The sequence below is a fragment of the Parasteatoda tepidariorum genome, chromosome 4 (assembly GCF_982258835.1).
Source record: "Parasteatoda tepidariorum strain Cologne lab strain chromosome 4, Ptep-v5.0, whole genome shotgun sequence".
Classification (NCBI taxonomy): Eukaryota; Metazoa; Arthropoda; class Arachnida; order Araneae; family Theridiidae; genus Parasteatoda; species Parasteatoda tepidariorum.
Genome location: NC_141758.1, coordinates 67,633,659 through 67,655,286, shown reverse-complemented (window position 1 = coordinate 67,655,286; position 21,628 = coordinate 67,633,659). Strand labels below are relative to the sequence as shown.

General features: G+C 31.6%; 1 protein-coding gene across 8 annotated transcripts in view; it reads right to left on the bottom strand.

The window, feature by feature from the left end:
• The window catches only part of LOC107449190 (uncharacterized), a 33,493-nt gene that overhangs the window by 8,038 nt on the left and 3,827 nt on the right, over positions 1 to 21,628 (bottom strand). For 3 of the 8 annotated variants that reach the window (XM_043052638.3, XM_043052639.3, XM_043052644.3), the window contains 6 exons: positions 16,954 to 17,155; positions 12,772 to 12,815; positions 10,998 to 11,075; positions 9,089 to 9,589; positions 6,773 to 7,303; positions 4,404 to 4,475 (listed from right to left, as the gene is read on the bottom strand). In XM_043052638.3, coding sequence (XP_042908572.2) covers positions 4,404 to 4,475; positions 6,773 to 7,303; positions 9,089 to 9,589; positions 10,998 to 11,075; positions 12,772 to 12,815; positions 16,954 to 17,155 — 1,428 coding nt within the window. The remainder of the gene's footprint in view (positions 1 to 4,403; positions 4,476 to 6,772; positions 7,304 to 9,088; positions 9,590 to 10,997; positions 11,076 to 12,771; positions 12,816 to 16,953; positions 17,156 to 21,628) is intronic. The other 5 variants (XM_043052641.3, XM_087161277.1, XM_043052642.3 and 2 more) reach the window with 3 other exon arrangements.

Genomic DNA, 21,628 nt, shown 5'->3' with positions numbered 1-21,628 from the left:
GTGACAATTTCGAATGATGATAATGGGGTACAATTAAGAAATGAAGTTGACGAGTTCATCGATAGCCGATATGTAAGCTCAATGGAGGCAGCTTGGCGTTTATTGGAATTGCCGATGCATGACAACAGCCATACAGTTATTAGATTGCCAGTACATTTGCCTGGTTATCAACAGGTAACATTTCAAGAGGGTCAAGAAGTTAATGCCATAAATTCTGTGAATTCTGTAACTCAGTTGATGGGTTTTTTCCAGTTGAATGAGAATGATGTGGAAGCAAAATCTTTGAAATATATCGAGATCCCAAAGCATTATGTGTGGGTACAAAAAGATCGCCAATGGAAAAGAAGGCAACGTGGAAATAATAAGATAGTTGTTCGCATGTATGCCGTTTCACCCAGAGACAGTGAATGATTCTTCTTAAAATATTTGCTACATCATGTTTGTGGTCCAGTATCATTTGAGGATTTGCGAACAGTTGATGGCGTAACGTTCAACTCTTTTCGTGAAGCAGCTTATACTTTGGGATTTGGTGATGGGGACAATAAAATGGAGGAAATGTTAACAGAAGTGGTTCATTTTATGATGCCCAAAGAGCTCTGCGTTTTTTTCTCACATTTGTTATTGGCTTGCAATCAAATTGATGCCATTCAGTTGTGGGATAAATTTAAAAGCTACATGTGTGAAGATGCAAATGAGAATGGGTGCCTTCTGGAAATTGAAAGCCGTTTAAACAGTGAGGACAAAACTTTGTCTGACTATGGATTACCATCTGTTGTTACGATAGAACCATCAAATGTTGATGAAGTTTCTTCAGAGCAGCATCTCAAAATTTCTCAAGATATGATATCGAAACTTAACCTTGAACAGAAACAAGCCTTTCAAGAAATTATAAATTGCATTAATGATGCTAACAATTCCAACAAATTATTTTTTATCGATGGCCCAGGTGGTACTGGGAAAACTTTTTTATACAAATGCTTATACCATCACCAGAGGCATCTAAATAAAAACATTATATGTGTGGCTTGGACAGGCATTGCAGCCATATTATTACCAAATGGCCGAACAGCCCATTCGGATTTTTAAGCTGCCATTGACAATGCCATCAGCAGAAGAACAACTTAGCCCTATTTATTTGGACAAAAGGACTAAACGTTTATTAGTCAATGCAGATCTCTTCATCTGGGATGAGGCCTCGATGATACCTGGTGTTGCTCTTAAATTAATTGATGTCACCCTGAGAGACTTATTGAAATCCGAAGCACCATTTGGCGGGAAATGCTTTCTATTTGGCGGTGACTTTAGACAAGTTTTGCCGGTTATCAAAAGAGCAGGCAAACACCAAATTGTGAATGGAACAATGAAATGTTTGCCGATGTGGGAAACAGTAAAGCGATTTTCGCTTAACAAAAATATGCGTGCTACAGCACAAAGCTTCGGTGATTGGCTTCTTACTGTTGGAAACGGTTCAGTATCTCATCTGACAGTTCGTGAATTCCTATGTGAAAACAAAATTAGTGAAGTTTTCGGTGAAATACTAACTGAAGATGTATTACGCACCTCAGTTCTTCTTGCTCCACTAAATGATCAAGTTCATAAACTTAACAGTGCCGTCCTACAAAAACTGCCCGGCAATATTATTAAATGCCGTTCATATGATAAAGCTACTTCATGTGATGGTGATGAAACGGACGATGAAAGTGTAATGTTGCGCTTTCAGCCAGAATATTTGGCAAAAGTCAATATCACAGGATTGCCGCTTCATAATCTTCAACTTAAAGTTGGAGCTGTAGTGATGCTAATCAGAAATTTGTGTATTGCCGATTGTGCAATGGCACACGTTTGATTGTACGGAAAATAACTAAAAATGTTCTCTTTTGTACAGTTATGACTGGAAGTAAAGCTGGTAGTTCAGCTTGCATCCCTCGCATTACTTTAAATACTGGTGATAATAAAGAGTTGCCCTTTGTTTTGCATCGCACGCAATTTCCAGTCAGACTCGCATTCGCTATGACAATCAATAAAGCTCAAGGCCAGACTTTTGACAAAGTTGGCCTTTACATAGACCAGAATTCTCCACTATTTGGCCATGGCCAACTATATGTTGCTTTATCAAGGTGCTGGAGCATGTCTGGGATAAAAATTAAGATTGTTGGTGCAAATAGTGACATTGAAAGTTCCTCAATTAAGAACATTGTTTACACAGAAGTTTTGTAAATATCTTATTTTTGTGCATATTTTTTTCTTTGATAACCATTATGGTAAATTGTTATTATGTTTTTTATTTTTGTTTCTATAATTTGAATGTAAATTAATTGGGGGGTGATGCCCTCTAAAGAGAGCATCCAGTGCATGATTCCCTTTGAATTTAATCATGTTGCTTTCAGAACATTGTTTATGCAGAAGTTTTGTAAATATCTTATTTTTGTGCATATTTTTTTCTTTGATAACCATTATGGTAAATTGTTATTATGTTTTTTATTTTTGTTTCTATAATTTGAATGTAAATTAGTTGGGGGGTGATGCCCTCTAAAGAGAGCATCCAGTACATGATTCCCTTTGAATTTAATCATGTTGCTTTAAGAACATTGTTTATGCAGAAGTTTTGTAAATATCTTATTTTTGTGCATATTTTTTTCTTTGATAACCATTATGGTAAATTGTTATTATGTTTTTTATTTTTGTTTCTATAATTTGAATGTAAATTAATTGGGGGGTGATGCCCTCTAAAGAGAGCATCCAGTACATGATTCCCTTTGAATTTAATCATGTTGCTTTAAGAACATTGTTTATGCAGAAGTTTTGTAAATATCTTATTTTTTTGCATAGTTTTTTTCTTTGATAACCATTATGGTAAATTGTGATTGTTTTTTATTTTTGTTTTTATAATTTGAATGTCAATTAATAGGGGGGGGGGTGACGCACTCTAAAGGGAGCGTCCGGCATCCAGTATATGATTCCCTCTGAATTGAATCAAATCTGCTCTGCCACACGTGCTTCGGTAACGGAACTTCAGTTCCGGCTAATGCCCTTATAATAACTTCTAATATATATGTATTCGAATCTCATTATCATGATAGAATTCCTTGCAAATTACTAAAAATTTTGTATTTTACTGATTATTAAGTTGATTGATTAGTACATTGTTAAATAAAATCCCTTATGCTCTGCTGCGCATTTAAATCCTTATATAAATGTATTAAAATTTGTTCGCGAAGCAAACAAAGAAGAATTGCGTAGCAATTCTCGGGGGTTGGCGAGCGGTAGCGAGCAGGGGGCGGAGCCCCCTAGTATTATATATTTCGCTAAATCTATTCTTTTCTTTTTTATGCAGAACATTTCTTCCTCTTTAGTTTTCTTTTATTTTCACTTTCCTTTTCTCTAGCCTTTTTGGCTTCTAGGTACACTCTATACTAAGCATTTGCGCTGCTACATGAAACACGCATTTCTCTCGTTATTTCAACTTTATGGAGCTCTCCACCTTTTTTTACATTATCGTAAATAATTCTCTGTGAAATACAGGAATTGTCACTCAATTTCAATGTTCTTGTTCACACTGAATCCTCTTTCCACTCACGCCTGTCCATGAGAAAGACTCAAAATTTATTACCCTCAAAATAAGGGATAATCATCTAATCTTGTTTTCTTATGGTCAAAGTTTCTGAAGGCACTTGCGTCAGGTATGACCACTTGTTTGTGAAAGTCTGAAAATACTGATACACATTCTCTTTCTTCAGTCTGATTCAGCCGATATAAAGTTAAAAGAATATTTTTCATCCAAAAAGAAACGGATGTAAATCGAAACAATCAGTACTTTCCTACATCATTGGTTCAACCCAAATGAATTCAACTTGATATTGAAGTCAGAACAAAAGCCCCCGTCAAAAAAGTGGTGAAAGTAAAATAAAATAAACAAGAATAAAATTAAAGTAAATTAAAAAGAAAAACAGGATCTGATATTTTCTATCCGAATTGGAGCACTCTGGTTTCGGTTTAAAGTGTATGCGTAAGTCACAACGTGGGTACGACATGAAGATTGCGTGAATGATTCCATAGCAAACACCCCATTTTTCGTGAAATGCATGGGATCAACCAGATATGACTGAAGAAAAAAAAAATTATTCGTGAAAAAAAGTACTTTTTAAAAACGTCAGCTGAAAAAAGCACCTTTAAAAGCTTTTAAAAACGAAATCCCCCAAAAAGCACCTTTAAGTACTTTTTACAAACGCTACGCACCCTGTTCCAGTTCCACAAACAGAATTAAAATTCCTAATAATTAATTATCACAGTAGTAGGTTCTCTTATTTAACTTTAAATTATAATCTTTAAAAAATACAATTAATCTATTTAGTTTTAAAAACAAGACTAATTCAAATAAAAGATTTAAGTGAAAATATGTTTACCATTATATTACCAATGTCCACATCTGAAAAGATTTCCGATGGGAGAATAGGGACCATGATATCGTAACCATGCTGCCAAGGAGAGATGGAAAAAAAATATATATTTTAGAACTAAATTATGATTTTATTTTCAACAAAAATTTATTTATCTTTCCCAAAATCTTTATTTTTATATGCTAGTTCTTAAGTTGATGCTATTAAAAAAATTAAAAAGAAGAAAGAGTGATTAAACCCTTTGAGATATAAATTGTATTTTTTATAATGTAATTTTTGCCGACCGGCCTGTGTAGGGGTTAGGGAACTGCCCTTGCATCAGAAAGGTTCTGGGTGCAAATCCAGGGCAAGACATGGATGTTCTTTCCTTCTCTATCTGTCCTTACTGTGGGGTGACTGTCAGGGACACCATCTAATATGGTGTCCCTGAAAGAGTGGCCAACAAATCTGCCCTTAGATGCCCAGGTGGGTCATTTGAAAAAGATGGGAATCGGGGGGGAGGGGGGGAAATAATGTTAATTTCTTAAAATATAAAAAGAACTTTGATCGAAGGAGATAAAAGTTATTTCTTATTTTGAACTGTTTAAGTCTTTAAGTCCAAGTCTTTTGAACAAGTTAATTCTCATTTATTTCTGCTTATTGTGTTACATATTCCATGTGGCAGAATCGCAATGGCACGGCGACATTGTTCAGTTCTAACACTGTTCTTTCTAAGAGTTTTTAAGGGGGACGACCCACCCTACTGGCCCTTTTATAGCAATAAATGCACCCTCTTCGTAAAAATAAGCTGCTAACTCTAAAAAACATTATCTTTTTATTGTGATTCCAGTTATAAAAAAGATGAAAAGTGTTATCCGTGTATAGACACTTAATTGTGATTACTATTAAATTTTGTATGTGATTTTAAATTTTATTTAAAACTAGTTTTCAAATTTTAAAACTATTTTTTAAATAAACACCTTTAAAAAAAATGCATCTTTAAATGTTTGTTTACTCTAAATTGCAGTATAAATTACAGAAAAAGCTTTCAAGTTGTTTTTCAATTAATTCGTTTGCTTAAATTTCTTGAGAAAAAACTAAAGTTTTTTTTTTTTTTTACTTCTAACGGCAGGCATTTAACTTTTACGTTCTTCGTCTAGGAAGAACCCGGAAGTATTACTCATTTAACGTTAACCCAGTGGGCACCTCTGAACCTAAGTCACGGAAACGAGCAACATTACCCACGCCACAGATACCCGTTTATAGGGTGGGCCACATTTATACAATCGAGAACAACACACAAAGAGAAACATCCATGCCCTGAGAGGGATTCGAACTCGCAGCCATTGGCTTCGCAGTCAGGAACGCTAATCACACAACCATCTGGTCGGCAGGAAAAAAATGCATTTTGATTAATTATTTTGTAAACTACAAATTTTTCTCTTATTTCGATAATGGGAAAGAATTACTTTTTGAAATATACTAATAAAATAGTGTGAGAGGGTAATTTAAAAATTGTTAAGGATAAAATTCAGTTACTACATATTACACATTTCGATATATATTTACGATGCTATAAGTAAATGCCCTTTCAATACTCAAAGTGCCCTGCTCTTTTTTATTCCTACGGAGAACTTTTATTTTTGCTTTGGTTTATAATTTCGTTATTCTTTTTTGCAGAAAGTTTAACACAAATTTATTTTCTCTAGAATTAACAGTCAAAACATGCCTTTTTCTAGCAATGAAGTGAAATTTTTTATTTTGGTCATATAAGTCTTGGGTTTGAAGGGAAAAGAAATGCTCGTGGCTTTTAGGATCTGCGCAGTGATAAAAATTATTTTTTCTATCATTTAAAGTTCATATAATTTATTAACAAAAACTCTATAAAATTCAAAAACATTTTCAAAAATTTGACACAACTATGATAAAAAAAGTAATTTCCGATAATTATTGCAGAGAAAATTGTAAAAATCATGCATTTTTTTGTAATTCAGAAAAACAATCAACACAGCATAGATAAAATATCTTTTTCAAAGATAGAAAATTAAGCCATTTTTTACACACCCAAATAAAATTACGTATTAAATTGAAAAATATATAAAAAAGACAAATTTTGTAATTACAGCGCTTCTGTTACTCTAGTAACACATATATTTGTCATTATTAAAAGTTTCTTGTATAAAAGATATTGGTGATAGTGAGATTTATCACATAAAAGTCGAAAAATTCTGCCACAGGGCCTTCTGTATTTTGAACTTTTTTATTTTCCATGCACAGTTGATACTTTTAATCTGAGTAATAGTTCACAGTAATAAAAACTATCAAAATCTTTCTTTCTAGAGAAGAAAACATTTAATTTCAGAAATATATAATTTATGCAGAAAATATGAAATTACCTCTAAAACTAAGGCAGCGGTCGAAGCACACATCTCTCTTCCAGCATTCGCCTGGGCGGCGGTCGAAGCACACATCTCTCTTCCGGCATTCGCCTGGGCGGCGGTCGAAGCACACATCTCTCTTCCGGCATTCGCCTGGGCGGCGGTCGAAGCACACATCTCTCTTCCGGCATACGCCTGGGCGGCGGTCGAAGCACACATCTCTCTTCCGGCATTCGCCTGGGCGGCGGTCGAAGCACACATCTCTCTTCCGGCATTCGCCTGGGCGGCGGTCGAAGCACACATCTCTCTTCCGGCATTCGCCTGGGCGGCGGTCGAAGCACACATCGCTCTTCCGGCATTCGCCTGGGCGGCGGTCGAAGCACACACCTCTCTTCCGGCATTCGCCTGGGCGGCGGTCGAAGCACACATCGCTCTTCCGGCATTCGCCTGGGCGGCGGTCGAAGCACACATCGCTCTTCCGGCATTCGCCTGGGCGGCGGTCGAAGCACACATCGCTCGTTCAACAGTGGTCGGAGCATACAGAACGACCTAGGTAAACACAATAAATATTTTAGATAGAATTTCACGCTATTGTTATAAAATTCCAGTGTTTTCTTATTCTTAGAACGTAATTATTCTTAGAACTTATTCTCTAACTTAATTCAGGGAGCGTAGTAAGATTTCTCAGCAAAAAAGAAGCACCTTTTCAGTACTTTTTAATCAATCAAAAAATATTTTAAAACACTTTCCAAAAAAAATAATAATCATAATTAGGATCAGTGCAATAATAAATTTTTTTCAATCATTTACAGTTCTTAATTTAGAAACAAAATCAATACAATCCAAAAACTTTACTTATTCATGATAAAATAACTTGTTTTTGTTAAATATTGGACAGAAAATAGCGAAAATTATAAAGTTAAAAAAAAATGATTCTCCTTCCTGCAGTAATTTTTGAAGGATTTTTTTTTTGTCGGCAGGCATATATTCAAAAGATGCTTTTATTGCCCATTGGAGGGAAAAGAAATACTCATGATTTTTCTGTTCTCATTAGAGAATAATGAAATAAAAGAAAATAGGTTTTCTTTTTCTGCAGTTTTAGTTATTATTAAAGGTATTTTGCAGAAAGGTATTGATGCGATAGGGTTTGCTGTAAAAAGCTGGAAAAATTTTTTGCCTCGGGGCAGGCAATACGTGAAATTCAAATGGAACATTTACTTTTTATACTATGGCTTTATCGATGAATGTACGGGAATGAATTTCATAAAAACCTAAAACAAATTTTAAATAGAAAAAAATTCCTGAAATTTGAGCAAATGTATACGAGAAGCATATATCCAATATGTTAATTAAAAAAAATATATATTACAAACAATGCTGAATAAAAATGTTAATGCTTCCATTTATATTTTGTGTGAATTCTATTCTTGATCTGAGATTTTTAAATCACATGAATAGGAATTCCATTGGGAGACTTTAAATCGCTTGAATGCAAATCAAGATATGAAATTTTAAATTGCATAAATATTCAATTGCGATTCGAGTTTTAAATACAGTAAAGGCAATTTTGAATCGTGTTTACATAGGTACGAAAATGCATAAAAAAATTTTTTTTTCAGAATTTTGAAGGGAAAAAAAAGCGAAATTTTCTTTAAAAAAAAAAAAAAAAAAAAAACGGAATTCCGCGAAAAAAAACTTATCCTGGATAATAATTATTGCTATTGATTTAGTTTCCAAAATCTGATATTTTAGACACGGTATTATTTATTACAATAATCGAACCCTGAAACGAAAGAATTAATTGGGTGACCTCTTTTTTTTTAAAGAGTATAAATCACGCGATTTTGTCATGTTTTTTTTTTTTCGTTTTTTGGAAGTTACTACTACGAATTCTACGATTATCGATTATTATTATTTAATGTGATGATGATTTTCAAAACACAAAAAAGGAAATAATAATTTCAGCGTTTTTTCCATAACAAAATGAGAGAATATCACCCTTAGTATTAGAACTTAAATAGTAAATTAATAAATAAATAAAAAAACAAATTTTGTAATTACAGCACTTCTGTTACTCTAGTATACAGATATATTTGTAATCATTAAAAGTTTCTTGCATAAAGATATTGGTAATAGTGAGATTTATCACATAAAAAACGAAAAATTCTGCCACAGGGCCTTCTGTATTTTGAACTTTTTTATTTTCCATGCACAGTTGATATTTTTAATCTGAGTAATCATTCAAAGTAATATAAACTATCAAAATCTTTCTTGCTTGAGTGGAAAACATTTAATTTTAGAAATATATAATTTATGTAGAAAATGTGAAATTACCTCTAAGACTAAGGCAGCGGTCGAAGCACACATCGTTATTCCAGCATTCACCTGGGCAGCGGTCAAAGCACACATCTCTCTTCCGGCATTCGCCTGGGCGGCGGTCAAAGCACACATCTCTCTTCCGGCATTCGCCTGGGCGGCGGTCAAAGCACACATCTCTCTTCCGGCATTCGCCTGGGCGGCGGTCGAAGCACACATCTCTCTTCCGGCATTCGCCTGGGCGGCGGTCGAAGCACACATCTCTCTTCCGGCATTCGCCTGGGCGGCGGTCGAAGCACACATCTCTCTTCCGGCATTCGCCTGGGCGGCGGTCGAAGCACACATCTCTCTTCCGGCATTCGCCTGGGCGGCGGTCGAAGCACACATCTCTCTTCCGGCATTCGCCTGGGCGGCGGTCGAAGCACACATCTCTCTTCCGGCATTCACCTGGGGGGCGGTCGAAGCATACATCGCTCCTTCCATCGCTCCTTCGACAGTGGTCGGAGCATACAGAACGAGCTAGGTAAACATAATAACTATTTTAAATAGAATTTTACTTTAAATATTATAAAATTTCAGTATTTTCTTAAACTTAATTTAGGAACCGTAGAGAGATTTCTTAATAAAAAATAAGCACCTTTTAACCTCTCAAAAAATATTATAATCACTTTCCAAAAAAAAAAAAATCATATTTAGGATCTGTGCAGTAATAATTTTTTTTCTCGATCGTTTAAAGTTCTTAATTTATAAGCAAAATCAATAAAATCCAAAAATTTTACTCATTCATGATAAAACGACTAGTTTCTGTTAAATATTGCACAGAAAATAGTGAAAATCATGCAATTTTTATATAATTTAGAACAACAATTAATACGGCAAAGAAAAAAAACTCTTTTTAAAGAATAGAAAATTACGCACTTTTTGCGAATCCCGAATAAAAACATCCCTCTTAGGATACCTTTTTTTATTAAAGCTCCTATAAGGGCTTTTACAAAAAGTAAATAAAAAATAAGAACCTTAAAGCAAGTTTTAAAAACACTACACACCCTAATTAAAAATGTAAGCATAATGAAATAAAAATATAGAGTAGAGAAAGTGTTACGTGAAGTAAATCAGAATGAAAAGCAAGAGCTTTAATTTCTTTTAAATGTTATTTAAACAAAAACAAAAAAAACTGTACTAAATGTGGTGCAGAGAAGTCAAAAGAATTCTCTGCTAGAAGAGTTTAGAGCAGCAAGATTGGCAATTTCAAAAACTAGTTTTTCTCCCCATCTCTTTTAAACCCTTTACTAGCAATTATGCAAATCAAAGAAAATGTTTTTCACTCACGATTTGTTTAAATCCGGGATGAAAGTAGTCAGAAAGTAAAACAGAGGAAATCCAAGTGAATGTATAAATATATATCCCAAAATTTGACAAAAAGAGCGTGAATTTTTAACTTTTAAACCGTGTGATTATAAATCCTGATGATTAATTTTAAAATTGTGTGAATAAGTATTGTAATATTTGATTTCATCAACTTTCAAATCTCGTAAATAATGTACGATATTTAAATCACTTGAATAAGAATTGCAACGCGGAATTTTTAAATCAGGTAAATGTGAAAAATCGCTCTATGATAACAAAACGCGGTTTTGAAAACTCGTAAATACAAATCGCGATATTTGATTCTAAAATCTTGTAAATAAGAATCGCTATTTACGGTATTTAAATTGCGGGAATAAAAATCGCAATGTGCAACTTTTAAATCAGGTAAATACGGAAGTCGATATTTGATTTTTAAATTGCGTGAATAAGAATCTTGATATTGGCAAATTCTGGGCTTGGGATTTCTAAATTAAATTTATAGGTAATTCAAATTCAAAAATTCCAATTTCTTTGCTGTTCTATACTTTTCTAACCTCTTAAAAAAAATTGTTTTACCCACTTTAAAAAGACATGAGCAGTGAGATAAATCTTCAATGTTATGATCTTCTTTTGACTTCTTTGTACCATGTTTAGTGAGCTGAATAAATGATTAAGGATACAAAGTTTATTATCCTCTTTTTCTTTAACATAAAAATTTAAAAAAATCTACATTATAAATATCTATAATAAAAACTAAATAACAGTTAGCCACAATATGTAATTCTGAAATTTATCCCACATGCGCAAATTAAAATTGCTTACATTAGGTAAAATAAATATTTTCATAAATACATTTCTTTTAAATACTAAAAATAATTACAAAAAACTTTCTTAGAGAGTAATTCAAGTTTTTTTTATGTTGAAGAATGTAGCAATAAAATTACAGTAATTAGTAAAATAAATAAAACATTTCCTTAATTTACATAACCACTTCCTTTAAATACTAAATATTATTAAACCTGAATTAGGTATTTATACTTAATGGCACAGTTACTAAAAAAAAAACTTTTAGAGTAATTACTTTTACAACACTGAAATTTAAATTTATTTGTAAGATATATCTATAAGGCTCCAGATATATAGATTAAAATATTAAACAGAAATGCATCATACAATATTTGCAATTTTGTAACATCAGGTCAAATAAACTAAGATTAATAAAAGAACAAAATATCTTTTTCAATTTCTTGATTTATTTTAATTTTATAGCATGTTTGAATTTTAAGACACATTAAACAATTTTATTGGTGATGTGAAAAAGGGCCCATCAAAAAATTATCTGAAAAGATTATCCAAATACTTCTTTTTAAGCTTTTAGGATTTGATTCTATTTTTAAAAGCAAGAGAGTTTTAAAGAGCCGCAACATTTAGTTGCAGAGCTTGAGTCTGATTTAGAATCAGCCTGTCAAAATATAATGAAATTTAAAAACATTTTCATTACTGAAAATTGATATTGAATTTTAAATTTAGAAAACTCTTTTTTAGAGATCTGTTTATTAGGAGTATTAAGAAAATAAGACATCTTAGGAATATACTACACAGAGGTCTGTCCAGGCCGAATTTACTACCGTTTAGCGGTGTACCTTCACAAATTCAATTTTAAGAAAAACGGTAGTTTCACAAAATACTTTTTCAGAAAATTGTAACTTTGCATCCCTTAAGAAACGATAAGTCCATATTTTTGTGTAGATTTTTAAATATAATTATAAATTTTTCACAAATTATGTCTAAATTTTCACAAAATAGGTACCTCTCAGAAAAACCTAGATAGACCCCTGCTACATTATTAACAAGGAACTTTATTAAATTTTTATAGTAAAGATTCTTTTTTTTTTTTTTAAACTAACATACAACAGTTCCATTGACTTATAACAGGCAAGTAAATTAAAACTAAACTGAAAGTAAAATATAAATACCTTCTACGAGAAACTTAAAAGCAAAAGTTTTGAGTTCAAAATGCGAGCGTTAATTTTAAAATATAGATATTACTTGAATTTACTCATAATTTTGGAACAATTTCCATGTCGTGATCTGTCGCAGAATAATTGCCAAGTCTTACTTAACAAAAAACTTAACCAAGTCTTACTTAACAAGATCACAGAAGGAAACTAGAAAGACATAACTCATATTCATTCCACAGGCAAACCTCTTATTTTTTTTAAAAAAAAGAATTGCAAGTTTAAGATTCCTATGACGCCTTAGCGATTGTAGCTGACAGGACAGATCACAATATGGAAGTATTCTCCTTTATATATATTCAAGATTTACTAAAGATAAAGATATTTAAAACTCACGTCTATGTTTTCCATATGCTGAACTTTACAGGATTTAGGAAATTCTATAAAAGAAAAACAAACAAATAAATAAATAACAGAAAAATACATATTTAATAACTATAGAGTAAGGGTGCAAAAATCTGAGTTTACTTTTTGATGCACTCAATTTACACAGATTCTATTGTAATCAATGTCGTTTCTCGATCGCCCTTTCAACAGTTTCTGCTATGAAATTCCTTATGGTTCTAAAATACCCAATACTTCAAATACAATATTACAATGCACGAGTTTCGAATTTCAGTTAATAACTTTTCGACTTGCATTATTTCTACCAATTTTATTATGAATCCATGTGATGTTTCTAATGCTTTTTCGCGGCTTTTATAACCAATTTCTATATGGTTTTTAAAATCCTGAAACAATTATTTAAATATCACAAATTGTGAGTTATAAATTACATTTATCGCTTTTTGCCATGCTTTTTTTTTTGTTGCCTATTTCATCATAAATTTTAATGATTTTAAAGCTACACTTTTACATGAGATTTCGAAAATCCTGTATTTTTACTATGATATTATTACGACACAAGGATTTCAAATTTTGTAATTGTAAGCAAATTATTTGTAAGTTCTAGAGACTTTGCACCAGGGTTGGGTTTTTGACGTCAAAAAGTGGTTTTTGACATGACAAGGGTATAATACTGGTTTAAACCGTCAAAAACCCGTCAAAAATGTCAAAAACTGAAGTTTGCCAAGAAAATATATAAACTTCAAAACTACCAACAGTTGCCATGCATTATATTGAAATTTAATTATACTATAGGTAATCAGCAGGTTTTAAAATATTTTTTAATTAAAATTAAGGTGAAATAACAGATTTAAAATCTCAGAAATTTATATTCAAATGCATGTGCAGAAAAATTTTGCACAAAAATTGTTTAAATATTTATATTTAAAATTTTTTTTCTTTCTTTTTGATACTTAAGAAAATTAAAAGTTTATTACTATGCATTTTTGACATATAAGGAACATATAACTAATATTTATAAGGAACTTACAAGTTATGTTGTATAAATACAAACTTGATACAAGTGTATAAAAATTTTTTTTTAATGTTATACCGAATATCTTCATTATCCAGTATGTTAATTTGAATTTAAAAGTAGTTATATTTATGAATAATGATAAATATAATTCATATTGTTTATAATATTTATTTATAATTATTACATTTATCATTTTAAAACAATTTTTATCTCTAATTTTTTTTTCTCCACTTGTATTAAGAATACAAATAATGCATATCTAAGAAGTAATTATTCAACAGCTGAAAATTTAGATATTCAACAAAACTATATCGTATTCAGCAAAATGAAATTCACAAGTATGTGGATAAACTAAATTTTCAGCATAGTAAATGAATAGGCTGAATATACTGTAAATCGACACTAACTGCTCTGTGTATTTAACAGAAAGCACTTAAATTTGTATTGTCTTATGTTAAAAAGATTATTAAGAAGATTTAAAAGAATATTAAAAAGATTTTTCTTTAAAAGAAGATGTCTAATGTACAAAACTGCTAATGTTTATCTTTAAAAATGTCTAATTTTTAGTATAATCTATACTATACACTAAATTTGGTTATAAATTAATTTCTTAATAATATCACTGCAGATTTTCAATAACACATGAAAATGAATACATAATATTACAAAAGATGTGAGTTTTCAAAAGTACAAGATTTCGGTTACTATTCAAAATATAAGTGTTTCTTCAAACTTTAAATTTATTTTTTCTAGAACATATTCAGAAACACTATCCTTTAAAAATATATAAATTTTATGTATTAATTAAATTTCACATATGAATATAGGTTTTTGACATTTTCGACATTTTTGACAGTGAGGTTTTTGACGTGACGGTTTAAACCATGGTTTAAACTGTCAAAAACTGTCACATGTCAAAAACCTGCCAACCCTGCTTTGCACACAAGAAATACACACTCAAAACTGTTGGAATCATGCCTTCCAGATAGCAACAACTACCCCTTTATTTTTATGGTAAAAAATTATCAAAACACTATAGTGCGGCTTTCAAGAGAACTCGGACACCCATCTCGTGGTGGGTACTATAGTTATGAGGAAAAGTCACTTTGAATAGGGGTGTGGGCAGAGTTTGTGATTTTTTTTTTTAAATCAAAAAAGTTGAATTTTTTTTATTTAAATCTGATTTTTTTATTATTTAAATCTGATTTTTTCATTATTTAAATCTGATTTTTATTCAAATACACTGTAAGAACTTTGATTTATAATTAAAAAAACTTTATAAATGTTTAATCAAAATTAAATTAATATTAAAACTATATTATAAAAATATTTTAGAAGATCTAAACTACCTAAAACAATTTTTCATCATTATACATAGCTTTGAATGCATAGCAACCATTTTGAAATAAATGAATACTTTATCTATTCAAACAAAGTTTCAATATACTTTATCTATTCAAACAAAGTTTCAATATACTTTATCTATTCAAACAAAGTTTCAATCAGCAAACCATAATTTTAATTTAAAATTGTGATCTTTTTCTCTCTCTTGATTTTTAAAAAGACAAAATAAATGTAACAGATTGTGTTTATTGATGTAGTCATTTATCAAAAAGTAAATAAATATATAATCGATATATTTTTATAGTAAAATATTCATTTTTAATCCCATATCAAAATAAATAAGTTAAGCTATAAAAAAAAATTAAAAAATTCTATGTACCCATTGGAATTTTTTTACACAAAATTTCTTTATAGAAAATCTATAATGAAATAGAAAGCCTGACACAGATACTGTAAACATGCACCCTGTTACCAGTTAATATTCCTACTGCTTTAAATAGAATTTGAAAGAAAGTAGTTTCGTTAACTAAAATTAATTAATGCAGCACTTCATTTAAAATAAATTTTAAAACTAAGAAAAGAAAATAATAAAAGTATCAATAATTTAAAACACTGTTTTTTTAATTTTTCAAATCAATATATAAAAAAAAATCAGTTAAATCGATTTTTAAAAAAAAAAATCATCTGATTTAAATCAACAAACCCTGGGTGTGGGTGAATAATTTTGTTTTAATCTTGGCATAGGTCGGCATGAATATTCATTTCAGATGAATAACAGAAACAAAATCACTCATATTTATAATAATTTCAATTGACATATTTTAAATAACAAAATTTAGTAATGTATCACTGTTAATGTGTTACACATCAGTAAACTTAAACATTTCTTAAATTTAAAATATTTCAAGAAATTAATTTTTATTTACATAATATTCCATTAATTAATTTTATGAATAAATATAAATTGATCAATTATTTATTTACAGGAAAAAAAAATGATTTAATATTAACAAGAATGCGCAACCAATGTTTGTAAAAGTAGAAATATTTTTTAGAATACTATATTTGGAATTTAAATTTAGGAAAACTTAGTTTCTCTGTAACAGTCTTTCCCCCCCCCCCCTCCAGGAAGGGTTAATTCGATTAACAAAACAATAAGGAAGATAAAAAAAATTTGTGAAGGGTCTTCATGTCTGATTAAAAGATAAATTATTTTGTGAAGAACCCGTTTTTATGAAAAGATATTTTGTGAAGGGTCCGTTTTTCTTCTAAACAGACCCCTGCAAGGAAAAAAGATTGCAGTAGGGTACCTACTCGAAGGGTATAACTCATAGCCATCCTTACTAAAAACACAATTAGGGACATGTAAAAAATTTAAGGGTACACAAAAAAAATTAAATAAATTCGATATGAAATGAGTTTTGATATATTAATACAGACATAAAATCAAAATTTTGTAGCTTTTATAATTCTAGACATAAAATTTTATAGCTTTTTATAATTCCATGACATTAGTACTAATTATACATGTCTTGAATTTTTAATTCTCAACAAATAATGTTATTAATAACTACCTACAAACCGTGAAATACACTTATAAAAATTAGATGATTTTGTTTAGTAATTTTTTTATTTATTTAATCTTGAAGAGATTGATCTGCTCCTAAGTTAAACTTGACATAGTCACCAACAAAATCTTTTTTGTCCTAAGAGAATTCTTCTATTCAAATTATTTATTATAGAAATTCATGATTTTGGACACTGCTAGTCTATATTTTAATCTACAAGTAAAAATACTTAGCAACACTTACTTAAAAATGTGTAACGACAAGTTCTAAATTTTGACTTGGTACTTTTTAGATTCTCTGATAATGGAGGAAATTTTCTTTCGACCAAGTACTTATCTTTGATCAATTTTTGAATATTTGACCTGAAGCGCTTCTTTGCTTCAGTGTAAAACTTGGGACTCTTTCGATACTTGGCTTCTTTAACAGGTGAAATACTATCCATAGCCTGATAATAAAATTAGTTTTCAAATTAAGAAAAATACTTGGAGAAAACTAAGTCAAATGTATAAATGGGTAATTTTTGCATAACATCTACACAGATTAAAACAAATCTTAAATAATGCAATCCTTAATTAAATTCTATTTATTACTTTTTTCAAATTATAGCTATAAAGAGCTAAATACAATTTTAAAACTACTGAAAATAATAGCTTTATTTAAAATAATAGCTTTATTTTGCTTTTTTAATGTCGAATAGAGTCAGGAGGAGAAACTTTGAGCAATTAGTTAAATGTAGCACTAGAGAAAAAGCTTAATAATTTACTTTACACTTAATACCAGAAAAATTAGTTAAAAACAGAAATTTAAACACAAACCAGCAAATAATATTTAAAATAGTAGCAATTTAATAATGAAGACAGTGTTGTGTCACAACAACCAGAAATAAGACGTGAGTTGTACCAAACAATTTATTTAAACATTCACACGAAAAATCACAAAATATTACCCAAAGAAATATCTCTTCTTAGAAAAAAACTCTCTTTTCAACTACACAACAAAAGAACATCACTTCTCGTGTGTGTCTATCAAGCAACATCATTTTAGCATTACCTCTCGAGGAATTGATGCTTTTAGCTCAGTTGTCACACACTGTTACGTTACAGTCTAACTCCTCCCTTCCACAGAGTTTTCTTTGCAAAAGTAGGAAATGGCAAAAAAACTTACATAAAATTTTGTCAAAACCGATTTATATGGGCTGACATAAAACTGTTTTGTTTATCTGTAAATAGGAAAATAAAAGTTAACAACAGGCTCAACTTGATGTGCCCAAATGACTAAGTTAGTCGGCTCAAACTATCAGCATTGATATGCATAGTTCCAGGTTTATGTATAACGTCGAAGTTCAAATGCTGCAAGGATAAGGCCCATCTTAATAGTCGGGAATTGATTCCAGTGTTTTGTTTAAGCCATACTAAAGGATTATGATCTGTTTGAATTATAAATTTGTGAGGACCATCTATATAGCACTTTAACTTCTTGACAGCAAATATAATTGCCAAACATTCTTTTTCTACGGTACTGTACCTACTTTCAGCTTCACTGAATTTTCTACTTAAATATAGTATGGGATGTTCTTCTCCTCTATCATTGATTTGCGATAATACTACACCCATTCCAAGGTTTGAGGCATCACACTGTACTATAAAGGGTTTATCAAAATCAGGACTGTACAGAACGGGGCTCTCAGATAACTTCAATTTCAGGGTTATGAAAGCCTTTTGACATTCGTCATTCCAAAGTATAGACTCCTTCTTAGATTTTCCTTTCAATAAATCCGTTATTGGGCTTGAGATTAAGGAAAACTCTGTATCCAGCGAGTCCAGCATCAATATCCAGCAAGTCCCAAGAAAGCCCGCACTTCACTCTTGGTTTTTGGTACAGGGAAGTCTTCAACAGTTTTTACCTTGAGTTCTCCTGGACTTCTTTGTCCTTGTCCCACTTGATGGCCTAGATATTTTACATAGAATTGTGCAAATTTACATTTAGATGGCTTAATCTTTAAATTGGCGTCTTGAATTCTTTCCAATGCGGTGTTGAGATGAATAATATGTTCATCCCAAGTGTTCGAGAAAATGGCGACGTCATCGAGGTATGGAAGAGCGTAATTTTCACATCCTTTTAGTATTTCGGCCATTAGTTTACTAAAATAAAAAGGTGCATTCTTTAATCCAAAAGCCATTCTTAGTGGTCTAAAGGATCCAAAAGAAGTAACAAATGCAGCATATCGTTGAGCTCTTTCACTCAAAGGCAGCTGCCAATATCCTCTGGTCATATCGATTAAGCTTATATACTTAGCTTTGGACACTTGCTCTACTCTTTCTTCAATGTTTGGTAAAGGATAGTATTGGCTACGAGTAATTTGATTCAAACGTCGATAATCTATACATGGCCTAGGATCTTTTCCTGGAGCTTCAACTAATATTAATGGTGACGCGAAATCAGATTCACCTGGTTCAATGATCTTAGCCTTCAGCATTTTCTCCACTTCTTCTTTCAATATTTTAGTTTGACGAGGAGATATACGATAGGGTTTTGTATATATTGGCTTTTCGGTTTCTAATTCTAGATCAAATTCTACTAAATGAGTACAACCAGGGTCAGTTGAAAACAAATCAATGTATTTATCCAGTAGAAGTTTCAATTCGCTTATTTGGTGATCATCCAGTCGGGTTTCTACTTCACTATCCTGCAATAATTTTTTAACCTTCTCCTCATTTTCAAAATTAACCGGTTCCATCGAATAGTGCAAATCCAAAGCACTTGGAGTCATCAGTTGAACTAAATTAACGGTTTCAGGTCTTTGGAAATAAGGCTTTAGCATATTAACGTGATACACGTGAGTCGTATCTTTTTCCAAAGTTTGAACCACATAATTTGTTTCAGATAGTTTTTTCACCACTTTCATTGGACCAATCCATTGCACTGATAATTTATTAGGTCTTGTAGGTGCTATAACTAAAACAGCGTCGCCCATTTTAAAATCTCGCCTAATGGCTTTCTTATCATACCAAATTTTTTGTTTCTGTTTGGCATCTTCCATGTTCTGAATTGCAAGTTCCTGGCTTCTTCACATTCTATTTAAAAGGGAGAAAACATACTCCGTGACCGTATTTTCAGAATCAATTTTATCAGATAATTTTTCATAAATTAATGTCATGGGCGTTCGAAGATTTTTTCCATGCACTAGTTCAGCTGGAGTAAATCCGGTACTATCATGTACCACAGACCTTAAAGCAAAAAGCACATGAGGTAAATGTTGCTCCCAATTCGTTCCAGACTCTAAGCATAGGACGCGTAAAATTCTTTTCATAGTCCTATGAAAGCGTTCAACCGGATTACTTTGTGGGTGCTGCACAGAGCTATGTAATACTCTGATTCCAAATTTTTCCAAGAATTCTGTTGTAAGAGCGCTGACAAAAGACGTTCCTTGATCACATTGTAACTCTCTAGGGAAGCCCATTCTACTAAAAATTAACAATAATGCCTCCACCACTCTAGGTGAGCTAATGTCTGTTACTGGGATGGCATCCGGATATTTAGAAGACAAACAAATTGCAGTAATAAGATATCTATTTCCTGAATCTGTGATAGGGAGAGGCCCACATGCATCGACATTTATTTTAGTGAATATCTCTGGAATAACGGGCACTAACTTTAAAGGAGCTTTCCTTTTATCTTGAGATTTTCCAACCCGTTGGCACAAATCACATGTTTTAACGAAGTCTTCAATATCTCGGTAACAATTTGGCCAATAAAAGTTTTTTGCCATCGCATCCTTCGTTTTGGTAGCTCCTAGATGAGATACAACATTTTCATGACAGAGGTTCATCAGCTGAAACCTAAATTTTTCTGGTACCATTAATAGCCTCCTTTTTTCACCACTTCTATCTTTCTTCATAAAATATAAAATTTCATTATAAATCTCGTACTTATTCTGTGACAAAGGAGAGTCACGAATCTTTTCAAAAATAATTTTAAACTCTTCACTTTCTCTTTGGGATTCTTGGAAATTTTGTGGCGAAATATTTAACAGTTCGATACCAATAAATTCTTTATTACAAGGTAATATCTTTTCAGTGAGTAAGTCATCGCTTTTCGCCGTTTGATCAGAAGTAACGATGTGTTCATTGGAATCGTCTATACCGAGCTGTACATTATCTTTATTTTCTACTTCCCTCCTTTCATTCATTTTTTCTTGTTTTCGAGTCATTACAGCACTTATCATTGGGACTTCAAACGAATTTTCCAATAGAGCAGCCGTTTTGTTACCCAATAAATAATACCCTTGATCAAGAGAATCACCTAATACAGCTGCCTTAGTAACCACTTTTCCTAACTTACAGTTTAATTCAACTACGGCTAATGGGAAACAAAATGATTCTTCCTGTATTGGAGTTTTTATCCAAACAAATTCACCCGTGTACATTTCAGGTTTCACAAATCTCCTAGGAATTAAATCCAAGGTTGCGCCAGTGTCTCGTAGTATTGAAATGCCAACGCCATTTACCACGCCAATGCTCGTATATGGTGTCATTATATCAGGAAACCTTGGTTCCGAAACGTGAAGCGAAGCCACAGTTTCTGAATTTGTTTTCACCTTGGGACATTGAGGGCGTAGATGATCATAAGAACCACATTCAAAGCATCTAAGCTGTCTTCTTCTTTCAAATTCTCTTTCGCGAACATTTTCTTTAACATTATTTTTCTGCCAAGTCAACTTTTCTTTAGTTCTGGTATCACTTTGGTTCAGAGATCGCCAAGAATCATTTTGGTTACTTCGATTATAAGGCACAGACTTTTCCTTGAAACTGTTTTTTAAACTTTCATAGTCGTCCAATTTTCCGGCTAATTTGGAATAAGAATTCAATTCCATCCAATCTTCAAGAAAATGATCTCTTATGTCATTTGGTACATGACG